This window comes from Carcharodon carcharias (genome assembly GCF_017639515.1).
Source record: "Carcharodon carcharias isolate sCarCar2 chromosome 27 unlocalized genomic scaffold, sCarCar2.pri SUPER_27_unloc_1, whole genome shotgun sequence".
Taxonomy (NCBI): Eukaryota; Metazoa; Chordata; class Chondrichthyes; order Lamniformes; family Lamnidae; genus Carcharodon; species Carcharodon carcharias.
Window position 1 is genome coordinate 3,532,013 of NW_024470624.1, and position 13,440 is coordinate 3,545,452.

Sequence of the window (13,440 nt, forward strand, 5' to 3'; positions counted from 1 at the left end):
GAAGGGATTCAGTGATTCATCCAACCTGCTGTGACACCAGCGAGTTCACACCAGGGAGAGACCGTTCACTTGCTGTGTGTGTGGAAAGGGATTCACTCAGTCATCCAACCTGCAGAAACACCAGCGAGTTCACACTGGGCAGAGGCCATCCACCTGCTCCCTGTGTGGGAGGTGATTCACTCATTCGTCCCATTGGCTAAGACACCAGCGAGTTCGCAAGTGATTCCAGGGGTTGGATTCTGCTGTTATTGCTGCTGTTAATCACATCCAGGACTGAACCATGTTCATTCTGACACTTGGTGAAGTGGGAGGGTCGGAGGGTTTCTTTCTGCTGGACTGGCCAGTCTCACGACTTTGCTTCCAGCGGGCTGATGCTCTTTGAGCCTGGGAGTGCACATTTCCACTGAAATGATCCACAAAAGCTGATGAAGCTATTTATTTTATCCTGGACAGTAAATAGTGTTTTTCCTACCACGACAGGTAGATCTGAAATAAATACAGGAAGTTTAGGAAAACTCAGCAGGTCTGGCAACATCTGTGAAGAGGGAGAAACAGCTAACTTTTTGAGTCCAATATGACTCTTCTTCAGAACTAAGGAGAGGGGGAAATGTGATGGGGTTAATACTTTGGAGAAAGGGGGGAGGGTCAGATAGAACAAAAGGAAAAGTCAGGGATTGGTTAAAGGGCGGGCAAGATTAAATGACAAAAATATCATGGGAGAAAAGGCAAAGGGAGAAGTAATGGTTGCGGTAAAGAAACAAAGCATTGGTCTAGAGTGAGTGTTAATGGCAGAATAAAGGACAGCTCTGTCTGAAAGCAAAAACATGAAAACAAGATGCAGACTGGCACTTGGCAAAAGAGAATCAAAAGAGAGGACAGAGTTAACAGTCTGAAGTTGTTGAACTCAATGTTGAGTCCAGAAGGCTGTAAAATGCCTCATCGGAGGATGAGGTGCTGTTTGTCCAGCTTGTGTTGGGCTTCCCGGGAACCTTGCAGCAGGCCGAGGACAGAAATGTGAGCATGAGAGCAAGGTGGTGAATTATAATGGCAGCAACTGGAAGGTCAGGGTCATGCTTGTGGACTGAGCGGAGGTGTTCCACAAAGAGGGCAGCGAACAGGGGACAGATGAATTAAAGAGAAACCATTTAGGTCCAGAACATTGTGCACATCCTTTTACTCTGGCTGTCTTTGATCTTCAAGTAATTTTCTGTTTTTTTTAAGCATGCTCTGTTTCATTAATAAACTTCTATTGGTAAAATATTTGATTTTGCTGGAATTTTCATGATTGGATTTCTGCACTTTAGGAAAGTGGGTGAGAGGGGTTGGCAACTCTTTAACAGAAAGTGAGTCCCTCTAAGGTTATTAACAAAGGGGCCAGAAGGAGAGATGAGATTTTATTTTTTGACACAGCGAGTTGTTCTGATTGGCCTGAAAGCATATTCAATAGTATATTTCCAAAGGGTAAATACTTGAAAGGCAACAATTTGCAGGGCTGTGGGGATAGAGCACAGCACTTGGATGAATCAGAGAGTCCTTTCAAAGAGATGGCAGGGGCCCGATCAGCCGAATGGAATCCTTCTGCAGCCTGCGAATCTGAGCCTCCTGCAGGTTAAAAGGGGCATATTTCATTTCAGCCTCTTCCCTGTATCTGTATTTAAACAGACGGGGGTCTGTTCAGCTCTGAGTGACGGATATAACAATGTCACCACTCCTCTGTATATTTAACCATCGAACAAACCCTTGCATGGCCGATTATAGTCAACAGCCTTCCTGTAGCTCTCTCTGAACACAGCAAAAAAGTGTTTGACTGCTTAACAATAGCATCGTCCCCTGAAAATAATTCAAACACCACAACAAAAACAACCTACATTTATATAGCACATTTAAACATCCCAGGGAGATTTACAGGTGTGATTACCAAACAGAAGTTGACACTGAGCCACATAAAGAGATATTAGCTCAGATGACCAGTCACTTGGTCAGAGAGATAGGTTTTAAGGAGTGCCCAAAAGGAGCAAAAATGTTCAAGGGGCAGAGTGGTTTAGGGAGGGAATTCCAGAGTGTGGGGCCTAGGCAGCTGAAGACACGGCCCCCAGTGGTTGTGCAATTGAAACTGGGGATACTGCAGAGGCCAGAATTAGTGGAGCACAAATATCTTGGATGGTTGTAGGGATGGAGAAGATTACAGAGATGGGGAGAGTTTGTGTGACCATGTGGTGATTTGAAAAAAAGGAGGCCATGGAGGGATTTGAAAAGAATCGGCCTGAATTTAGCTCAATCAACATCTCATTCACTTTGACAGAGGTAAAATTGGGCCCAAGGAGGAGAATTTTAAAATGGAGGCATTGCTTGAGTGGGAGCCAATGTTGGTCAGTGAGCACAGGGTGTGATAGGTGAACAGGACTGAGTGTGAGTTGGGAGATGGGCAGCAGAGTTTCTCTATTGAAGAAAACTGGTCCAGTTCTGTACATTTCCCATCACACTGCCTGTGTGTCTTGTTTCTGTATTTGATGGGCTCAGATTTCACGTGAAGGGACCAGAACTGTATCAAAAGCTCAGACAGAGATAGACGAATAACCCAGAAAGAAATATCGGAAGATAACAGAGGGAGCAGTCGCAAAATCTGTAAATAAAAGAAAAGCAGGACGGGGGCAAATCAGGTCACCTCCAAATCTGGTTTAGAAAATCCTCTCAGACGCCATCTCGGGAGCTCACTGACCTGAGGAGCCACCGCCAGAAAAGAGACATTTTACCAGACTTAAACTTTGCTGCGGTGAGAAAGGTGTTCTGTGTTTGAAATCCCATCACCGTGTTTTCTATGGAACCCCTGGACACTGTCAGAGGCCCTCAGCACCAGAATCGTGGGGTTTTGTGGAGACCTCACACTGTGAACTCTTCGGGTGCACCTGTGTGGACAAAGTGGGTGTGTTGAAGCTGTGGAGTGGGTGAGATGAGCTGTTAACATCTGTCTCTCCTGCTCATTAGTCTCTTCAGGATGTTTCTCACCCTCTGGACCTTTCCCATGTACAAACGCCTCTTTAATATCTTCTCTCACCTTTAAACCCCTCAGCCCGTCTGATATTTATTCCAAAAGGGGTTTATTCTCATGCTGCAATCCCCCAGGTTTTCCTGCCACCCTGCCGTCCATTCAGGAGCTGACGTGTCAATTTCACACTCACCTCCCCACAAGTATTGAGGTGCCAGCCGCGTGTGTGTGTGTGTGTGTGTGTGTGTGTGTGTGTGTGTGTGTGTGTGTGTGTGTGTGTGTGTGTGTGTGTGTGTGTGTGTGTGTGTGTGTGTGTGTGTGTGTGTGTGTGTGTGTGTGTGTGTGTGTGTGTGTGAGTGATCTGTGTTATCACCAAACTAAACTCACACAATTACTTCTGCTGAAGTACTTCAATGATTCTATATGGGCGGAAGAACAGGGAGAGACAATTGATAATAAAGGGTCCAATTCTAAAGGGGGTGCAAGAGCAGAGGGAGCTGTGGGTATAGGGGCACAAATCACTGAAGGTGACAGGGTATGTAGGGAGCGCGGTTAATAGAACAAACGGGATCCTGGGGGTTTATAAACAGGGGCTTTGAATATAAAAACCAGGGAAGTTATGAGAAACCTGTATAAAGTAATGATTCGGGCTCCATTGGAGCATTGTGTCCAGTTCTGGGCACCACAGATTAGGAAGGATGTGAAGGCTTTACAGAGGGTGGGGAAAAGATTCACGAGAATGGTCCCAGGGATGAGGAACTTCAGTGACGTGGATAGCTGGGGCTGTTCTCCTTGGAGAAGAGAAAATTGGAAGGAGATTTGATCAAGGTATTAATATCATGAGGGTTCTGGACAGAGCAGATAGAGAGAAACTGTTCCCATAGGTGGAAGGAGCGAGTCCCGGGTGACATTGGTTTAAGATGACTGGAAAAAGAAGCAATGGTGACAGGAGGAGGAACTGTATTCCACAGAGAGTGGTTTGGATCCAGAATACAGTGTCTGAGGGGCTGGAGGTAGATTCACTCATGGTTTTCAGCAGAGAATTGGATCATTTTCTGAAGAGCAGAAATTGGCAGTGTTATGGGGAAAGGTGGGAGGAGTGGCTCTGGGTGAGTTGCTCTTGCAGAGACCTGGCACAGACACAATGGGCTGAATGGCCTCCTTCAGTGTTGGAACCATGCCATGATTCTAGAACACCAGCTCGCTGATTCTATTCAACACGGCATGATGGTGGGTAGCACTCTCACCTCTGAGTCGGGAGGTGGGGGGTTCCAATCCCCACTCCATAGACTCGAGTCCCCATAATCCAGGGCCCACACTCCCAGTGCCAGTACTGAGGAAGAGCCATCCTGTCAGAGGGAGAGTCTTTTGAGTGAGGCATTCACTCAAGGGCCCTGTCTGCCCTCTCAGGTGGATGTCTAAGACTGAATGGTCACAATTGGAAGGAGAGCAGGAGGAGAAGGAGTTCACTCCCAGTGTCCTGGGGCCCGATATTTATCCCTCAACCAACATCAGTAAAAACAGATGATGTGGTGATCATCACATTGCTGCCTGTGGGATCTTGCTGTGCACACATTGGCTGCCACGTTTCCTGTAGTATCTGCGCTTCAGAAACAGCTTCATCGGCAGTGAAACACATTGAGATGCCCTAAGGTGCTATATAAATGCAGGTTTCTTTTTAAACTGACACACTCCTATCCTCACAGGCAGATCGTCCAGCAGGAGCATGAGCCGGCATGAGCCAGCTGACTGGTGGGGGGCAGGAACTCCAAGTGTGGACTGAGGCTGCTTCCCTTCAGAGGCCACTGAATCCATTGTGGGAAGTGGCCATTTAAAGAGGGTGCCTTGACTTGCTGGTCTGAGAATCCAGCCCTTTTCCCCCTGTGTAATGCTGGCTGAGAATAGACATCGGGGCTGCTCAATGTACTGAAAATGATTTACTTCTGTTCTCTTTGTCTGAAACTAAACTGGAAGGAAAGGGATACAATTCTGAAACGTCATAAAAAGAATTCCAGATAATATTGACATCACTGTATATATTACAGACATACATTTATTTATCTGTCATCACAGAATCTCACAGCACAGAAGGAGGCTGTTCAGCCCATCCTGCCTGAGCTGGCGCTTTGACAGAGTGATTCAATTAGTCCCACTGTCCTGTCCTTTCCCCATGAGCCCTGCAAACTAGTTCACTTCCAGGATTTATCCAATTCCCTTTATTGAATCTGTTTCCACCAGCCTTTCAGGCAGTGCATTCCGGATCACAACACCTCACTGTGTAAAGATTTATCTTCCTCATTTCCCCTCTGGCTTTTATGTCAATCACCTTAAATATGTGTCCTTTGGTCAACGACCCTTTTGCCAATGGAAAGTTTCTGTTTATTTACTCAATGTAAACCATTCAAGTTCTTGAATACCTCTATCAAATCACCTCTGAGCTTTCAATGCTCTAAGGGAAACAACCCCAGCCTCTCCAGTGTGTTCACGTAACTGAAGTTCCTTATTCCTGCCCCTGTACTAAATCCTTGCACCCTTTCCAAGGCCTTGACATCCTTCCTGAATTGTGGGGCCCATATATGGGGCTTGTAGTACTGAAATAGTAAGTAGGAAATAGTACTGAAAAGCAAATAAGTCAGGTTAAACTTGTATCGAGCATTGGTTAGACCACACTTGTAATATTGTGAACTGTTCCGGGTGCCCATTATTTTTAAAAGGGCAGAGAGGAACTCGAGAAAGTGCAAGAAAGATTCACAAGGATGATCCTAGAACTGAGAGTGTTTCAGTTACAGGATGGATTGAACAGGCTGGGAACCTTTTCCCTGGAAAAGTGAAGGCTGAGGGCTGACGCCATGAAAAACTTTCAGAGTAAGAATGGGTGCGAGAGGGTTGACATCATCAAATCATCACTGCTGGTACCGGAGCAAAAATTCAGAATTGATAATTGTGGTTTACATTGAACATGTTTCTCCCTCTCAAACTCAAAATCTCTGTCTCCTGCACACCCCCTCCTCCCGACTGACTGAGGAACTAATTCATGCTACTATCCTCCTCCTGATTTTTCCTAATTCTCCTCCCCTGAAGGTGCTGACTCTCGGGTTCAGTTTCACACTCACCAATTGCCCTCCCCAACACGTTACCCAGGTGTCTAAATCTTTACAGCTGAAGTTAACAAACTGTTTTGCTAAGGGGTCGTCACAACCAAATCCAGTGACTACCCACATGTACTTTGTGTCAGGGTGAGATCATTGCGCCCCCCACCCCCACATTCATCCCAGTCCCAGGAAGCTGGAAACGGGGGGGGCCACCGATGAGTAATGGCGGCCATAGTTCCCACAATCCCGAGCGCTGGAGAATCCGCTCTATCCGCAGCGCGGGCGGGCGCCCCGGGACTACGCATGTTCGAGGAAGACGGGATGCTGCGCATGTGCGGAGAATAGCGTTTCCCATTCGCCAACCGCTCAGCTCGTCATGGGGGTCAAAGGGTCTCCCGGGCCCAAGAAATCTTTATAAAAACAAAAAAACTGCGGATGCTGGAAATCCAAAACAAAAACAGAATTACCTGGAAAAACTCAGCAGGTCTGGCAGCATCGGCGGAGAAGAAAAGAGTTGACGTTTCGAGTCCTCATGACAGTTCTGTTGAAGGGTCATGAGGACTCGAAACGTCAACTCTTTTCTTCTCCGCCGATGCTGCCAGACCTGCTGAGTTTTTCCAGGTAATTCTGTTTTTGTTTTGCCCAAGAAATCTTTCCCTGCCCCTTTGTCTTCATGCGAGAAATTGACCAATGGGAAAAATTGGAGGACCGGCAGGATTCTGGTTCTCCAGCCAATCAGAGCGCGGGCTTTGTGTGAATGACGATTGTGCTGCACACAGACTAAAACTTCCTCCTGTGTCCAACATCTGTGAGTAAAACACTTTCTTTTCTCCCCCTTTCCATTTCTTTTCACGTTCTGGGGGTAAATTGTTGACTTGCAGGAACTGAAGGGAAAGGAAGTGAATCTAGGGAGGGTGCAGACTCTGGAAAGGTTGGCCCAGGTCTCTCTCTCTCTTAAAGACATTGTCATCCTTTGCTCCCTCAGCTTGACATATTTATTTGTCTGGCTAAAAGGATGGTCTCTTTCCGAATGTTCACAATGAAAGGGGTGGTTCCCCCAGGAACTGACTGACATTTAAGGGAACAGTAAATTAATTTAGGACAGATATGTCCAGAGTTGTTCTATGGTGCATCGTAGATATATTATTTATGGTCATTTAAACCTAATGTTTTCTGATTTCTAGTCTTGTCATATAGCACTGTAGCTGCATTATATATTTCCAGTCAGAGTCATCACGGCACAGAAGGAGTCCATTTGATAATTTGAGTCCATGCCGACTCTCTGTAGAACAATCCGGTCAGTCTCATTCCCCCTCTCTATCCCCATTCCCCTGTAAGTTCATTTCCTTCAAGTGCTCATCCAATTTGATTTTGAAATCATTGATCGCCTCCACTTCCACCACCCTCGTAGGCAACGAGTTCCAGGTCATCACCACTCACTGCCAAAATAAAGTTCTCCCTCACACCCCATTGTACCTCTAATCATGTAATAGACTACTTTATATTACACACATTTTTAGTGCAGGACTATTGGGTGCATATTAGGTATGTCAAAGTGAGAATGGAGAGCACACAATGTTCTACAAAAACTAAAATTGTCTGTTCTGAGTTTCTATCCTGTTGCAGGTTATCAGAAGAGAAGGATTTGCAGACAGAAATCTCAAAACCAAACGTCACTTCAGGATCTCAGAGTCATTTGATTCTTGGAACCTGAATATTATCAGCATTTGAATCTAGAATGAGAGATGTTTCTCTGTCCTACCTGCTTGTGGAGATTTTAAACATCTGTCTGACCAAGGTAGCACCAAGACGCCCACACCTGAGTGAGAGTGTTCTAGTGCATTGACTGTGGAAAGAGCTTTCACCAGTTACACAGTCACATTGGACCATTCACAGTGGAGACAGCATACTTATGTCCTGTGTGTGGAGGAAGCTTCAACTGATTGTCGAACCTTGAAAGACAAAAGGACACCCGCACCATGGAGAAACCGTGGAAATGTGGGGACTGTGGGAAGGGATTCAGATCCCCATCTGAATTGGAAACTCATCGACGCAGTCACACTGGGGAGAGGCCATTCACCTGCACTGTGTGTGGGAAAGGATTCACTCATTCATCCAACCTGCAGACACACCAGCAAGTTCACATTGGGAAGAGGCCATTCACCTGCTCCGACTGTGGTAAGGGATTCAATCAGTTATCTCACCTGCTGACACACCAGCGAGTTCACACCAGGGAAAGGCCTTTCACCTGCTCTGAGTGTGGGAAGAGATTCAGTGATTCATCCAACCTACGAACACACCAGCGAGTTCACACCGGGGAGAGACCATTTATCTGCGCTGAGTGTGGGAAGGCATTCACTCATCTATTCACGTTGCTGACTCATCAGCGAGTTCACACTGGGGAAAAGCCATTCACCTGCTCTGAATGTGGGAAGGGATTCAGTCAAATATCCAACCTGCGGACACACCAGCGAGTTCACACTGGGGAGAGACTGTTCACCTGTTCTGGGCATGGGAGCAGATTCACTGTTTAATCTGCCCTGCTGAGGCAGCAGAGAGTTCAAACTGAGGAGAGACCGTTCACCTGCTCCGTGTGTGGGAGATTCACTCAGTCATCAAATCTGTTGAGACACAGAGAGTTCACAAGTGATTTTCGGGGTTGGATTCCGCTGTTATTGATGCTGTTAATCACATCCAGTTCTGAACCATGTTCATCCTGACACTTGGTGAAGTGGGAGGATTGGATGGTTTCTTTCTGCTGCACTGGCCAGTCTCAGAACTTTGCTCCCAGTGGGCTGATGCTCTTTGAGCCTTGGAGTGCACATTTCCACTGAAATGATCTGCAAAAGCTGATGAAGTACATTTATTTTATTCTGATAGTCAATAGTCGTTTGGTAGTTTAGAACTTGAGTGTTGCTGAGAAAGGAGACATGTCAAAGTTTTTCACCTTGCACTCATCAGGACACTTCACAAGAATACCAATATAAGCAGAAAACAACAATTTATACTGTATGAGAAGAGAGTGCTGATTGGTTGGCAAGCGGACTCTGATTGGTAGCAATGTTGCCATGGAGAATACACCAATTGATGATGACTGACTTGTTGTTTTCCCCTCACATTGGTTTTCTTGTGAAGTGTCCTGATGATGCCAGATTAAAAGCTTGGACAGTAAATTATGTTTTTCCCACCACTACAGGCAGATCTAAAATGAATACAGACAGTGCTGGAAAAACTCGGCTGCTCTGGAAGTATCTGTGAAGAGAAAGAAACAGAATTAATGTTTCCACTCCAGCATGACTCTTCTTCAGAATAAAGAGAGGAAGGAATGTGATGGGTTTGATGATGTTGAGAAAGAAGGGAGGGTCTGGTGGAGCATAAGGCATGTCAGGGATTGGTTAGAGGGCAGGCAAGATTAAATGACCAAAATATGCAACAAAAGGCAAAAGGAGAAGTAATGATTGTCGTACAGAAACAAAGCATTGGTCCAGAGTAAGTGTTGATGGCAGAATAAAGGACAGCTCTGTCTGAAAGCAAAATTCATGGAAACAAGATACATACTGGTACTTGGTAAAGAAACACAGTGTTTCCTGTCAACGCAAGATGGCCACATAAGATGGCCACTGATAGCTGTCTGCACGTGTGCACTTGACCGTGTGAGCACACAACATCAATAACATCATTGGCCAGATGCATCTGCAGTAAACGCTGTCCGGTTAAAAACATTGGAAAGTAAAACCACACATTTCTGTGGTATTGCTAACAAAACTATGTCCATTACAGATTGTGTAAGGGAAAACAGTGGATTGTATTTGACTCTATGTTAAAAAAACAGTGCAGAGAACAGTAAAATGTTTCAGGTATTGATGAGTGAGCTGCCAGGGTTTGTATATAATAGAACTGAAAATGCGCCATGGAAGCAGAGAAAGCTAATGGAAATGACCGAGGGGAAAATGGGTATTGGATTTTGTTCTGAATGAAATAGCTCTTTCTGGGTCCAAAATCCACTCTCTAGGACTGTTCATTGAATTTTGTTCTTCAGTTTCAGTTCTCATTAGGATTGCTGCAAGTTTGAAATTGATTTAAAAACAGGGAGAAACTAACTGGAGAGGATGAGTATCACACTGAGGCTGGGGGAATGTGTAGAGTTCTGATTTCCGTCACTCACAATGACATCACTGCGTGAAGCGGTACAACTGAGCACGCCCCACGGTAGCAAATGCAGCCACAAAAAATAGCTCCAAACGGAGGACAGGGTTGACTGGCTGAAGTTGTTGAACTCAATGTTGAGTCCAGAAGGCTGTAAAGTGCCTCATCGGAGGATGAGGCGCTGTTCATCCAGCTTGTGTTGGGCTTCTCGGGAACATTGCAGCAGGCCGAGGACAGAAATGTGAGCATGAGAGCAAGGTGGTGAATTATAATGGCAGCAACTGAAGGTTAAGGGTCATGCTTGTGGACTGAGCGGGTGTTCCACAAAGAGGGCAGCGAACAGGGGTCAGATGAATTGAAGAGAAACCATTTGGGTCCAGAACATTGTGCACATCCTTTTACTCTGGTTGTCTATGATCCTCAAGTAATTTTCTGTTTTTTTAACCATGTTCTGTTTCATTAGTAAACTTTTATCAGTAAAAATATTTGATTTTTCTGGGCTTTTCATGATTAGATTTATGCACTTCAGGGAAAGTGGGTGGGAGGGGTTGGCAGGCTCTTTAACAGCAAGTGAGTCCCTCTAAGGTAATTGGCAAAGGAGCCAGAGGGGAAGATGAGAATTTATTTTTGACACAGCAATGTTAGAAAATGGGGTTCAGGAAGTCAATTAACCCTTTATCCCCTTTCCCAAACTCTGAAATGATTCACAATGATAACCCTTATTGGTGACAATGGTTAGATTTGATTCAGTATAAATAAGACCTGACACATGCTCATGTCTGAGCAGTAGTATCAAAGTGCAGCAACATTACCATTACACTCTGGGTAGAAGCGCCATCTCCACGTAAATGGTCCCTGCTCTGTCCCAGATGCCATGGCACCAGTCAATGCAATATGTAAAACCTCTACAAATCTCTGTGCTCGGGGAATCCCTTCTGATACTTTTTTACATCACAAAGTCTACGGAGACTGATTTAACCCAATTATTGCCGAGCTAACATTTGAACGGACCAATTGCAAAACTTGTCATTGAACCATCTGTACCTGCCCAATCCATATCAAAACTCTCAAACAATTGGCTTCCCACGTTCCGATCCCGGGACAGGGAGTCAGCATTCCTATGCCAAGCAGTGAAAACATGGTGGCCTTGACACCCAGCTGTCATCTAGGATTCAAGGCACTCTTGTTTTCTTTGTCCTCTGGGAGCTGTTCATCGCCCTGTTCACAGAATCAAACAGTGCAGAAGAGGCCCTTTGGCCCATCGAGTCTGCACCGACACGTGAGAAACTCCTGACCTACCTACCTAATCCCATTTACCAGCACTTGGCCCATAGCCTTGAATGTTATGACGTGCCAAGTGCTCATCCAGGTACTTTTTAAAGGATGTGAGGCAACCCATCTCCACCACCCTCCCAGGCAGCGCATTCCAGACCGTCACCACCCTCTGGTAAAAAACGTTTTTCCTCACATCCCCCATAAACCTCCTGCCCCTCACCTTGTACTTATGCCCCCTTGTGACTGACCCTTCAACTCAGGGGAACAGCTGCTCCCTATCCACCTTGTCCATGCCCCTCATAATCTTGTCCACCTCGATCAGGTCACCCCTCAGTCTTCTCTGCTCCAACGAAAACAACTTAAGTCTATCCAACCTCTCTTCCTAACTTAAATGTTTCACCCCAGGCAACATAGCAAGTCATCTGTTCTCAGCTCTGGCAGATTTCTTCTGAAGTTTGGCCCCTTTTTCACCTTTCGGATCAATAAAACATTTGGTTAATGAAGACCCAAACCACAATTTCCCATCCTGTCACCTGTCAATCATCCTCACCCAGAGAGTAATCACAACAGGAATAAAAACAGGAGAAGTGTAACAATCAAATTAAAAATAAATGCACAGCCAGTCATAGTTTTTAATTAAATGTTCACTAATTAGCAAGAAAACCTGAAGTAGGGGGTCCCCCAGGATTCTTACAGTCCACACCTTGAGGGGACGAGAACTCTCTCTCCGACCCTTCACTCAATTTCACTCCATTATTTTCCAGTTCTTTTCTGGCTCGGCCTGGGGTAACATCTACTCGATCTTTTCTCCTGAAGGAGCGTCATGAGTTCTTGGTTAATCATACTCAGGACATTGGCTTCAAGCAACAGATCAAGTCTGGATGTAAAAGATTCTCCAGCTCTCTCCTTACCCCTGACTAACTTGTGGAGAGTTGTCACTCTATTATTTTTCCCAAGCCCCTAATTGTCCCAATCCATAATGTTTTATCCCTTTCAGTTTAGTTTTATTCACTTTTCACCATGACTGGTGTCTTTAATTCTATTCTGACTGTTTTAAAGTCAGTTTCTCTCTGGAGTGCATGTCAGTGCCCTGATCACATCAAAATGTTGTCTCATTCCTTTGGCCACATTAACCATTTCATGTCATACTGTTTGTCAAGTCGCTGTGTGTGTTTGGGACTCTTCCATGTCTTTCACCATGAATTTGCTTCTATTAGTTGCTTAACATTTAACAAATCACATCTGCATTTACACTGGTATCCCAATAGCATGACAGACATTTTTTCACTTTGTTGTTATCTTATCCAAAGTTCATGGGGGAAGTGGGGGGGTGGGGGGATGGGGGGGGTGGGGGGTGGTGGGGGCTGGGGTGGTGGGGGAAGCGGGTGTGTGTGTGTGTGTGTGTGTATGTTGGGGGGGGGGGGGTTGCGATGGGTCAGACTCAAGAGCTTTGCTGATCTCACTCTGTGCGGTCCCGATATTTCAGGTAGTGGCCAGGATTTCATCTGTGGTTTTCTTTTAAAAAAGGGTTCAGAGGCAAATGATTTAAACATTTCCAAGAAAAAGCTATCGACTTATTCATCTTGTCTATACTTCCCTGAATTTCACTAGAATCTACATAGATACCAGATTGAAATATTCCATTTAACTACACCCAAGGTGAGTTATTCCAATTCCTTCACTGCCCAGTGGAATTGTAAACATTCCCATTTTATTCCAGGCATGAACATATCTTGTTTCTTTGTTCTGGCTGGGACTGTTCTCCTTGGAGCACGGGAGGTTGAGGGGAGATTTGATAGAGGTGTACAAGATTATGACAGGTTTACATCAGCTGGGCAAAGAAAAGCTGTTCCCGCCAAGGACGAGGGGACACAGGTTGAAGGTTTTAATTGTGAGATATGGGGGATGTGAGGAAGAAGTTTTTTTTACACAGCGAGTGAG

The 13,440-nt window shown here is 45.4% G+C and overlaps 1 protein-coding gene across 1 annotated transcript; it reads left to right on the top strand.

Annotated features, from left to right (window-relative positions):
- Nucleotides 1-7,428: 7,428 nt before the first annotated feature.
- LOC121273672 (gastrula zinc finger protein XlCGF49.1-like) lies at nt 7,429-8,852 on the top strand. The gene has a single exon (XM_041180828.1). It carries the CDS (start codon nt 8,058-8,060, stop codon nt 8,610-8,612), a length of 555 nt encoding a protein of 184 aa, XP_041036762.1. The 5' UTR covers nt 7,429-8,057; the 3' UTR covers nt 8,613-8,852.
- The last annotated feature ends 4,588 nt before the right edge of the window (nt 8,853-13,440 follow it).

What these genes read in the sequence shown, in the direction of transcription:
- LOC121273672 (XM_041180828.1), top strand. Translation starts at nt 8,058, where the DNA reads ATGGAGAAACCGTGGAAATGTGGGGACTGTGGGAAGGGATTCAGATCC.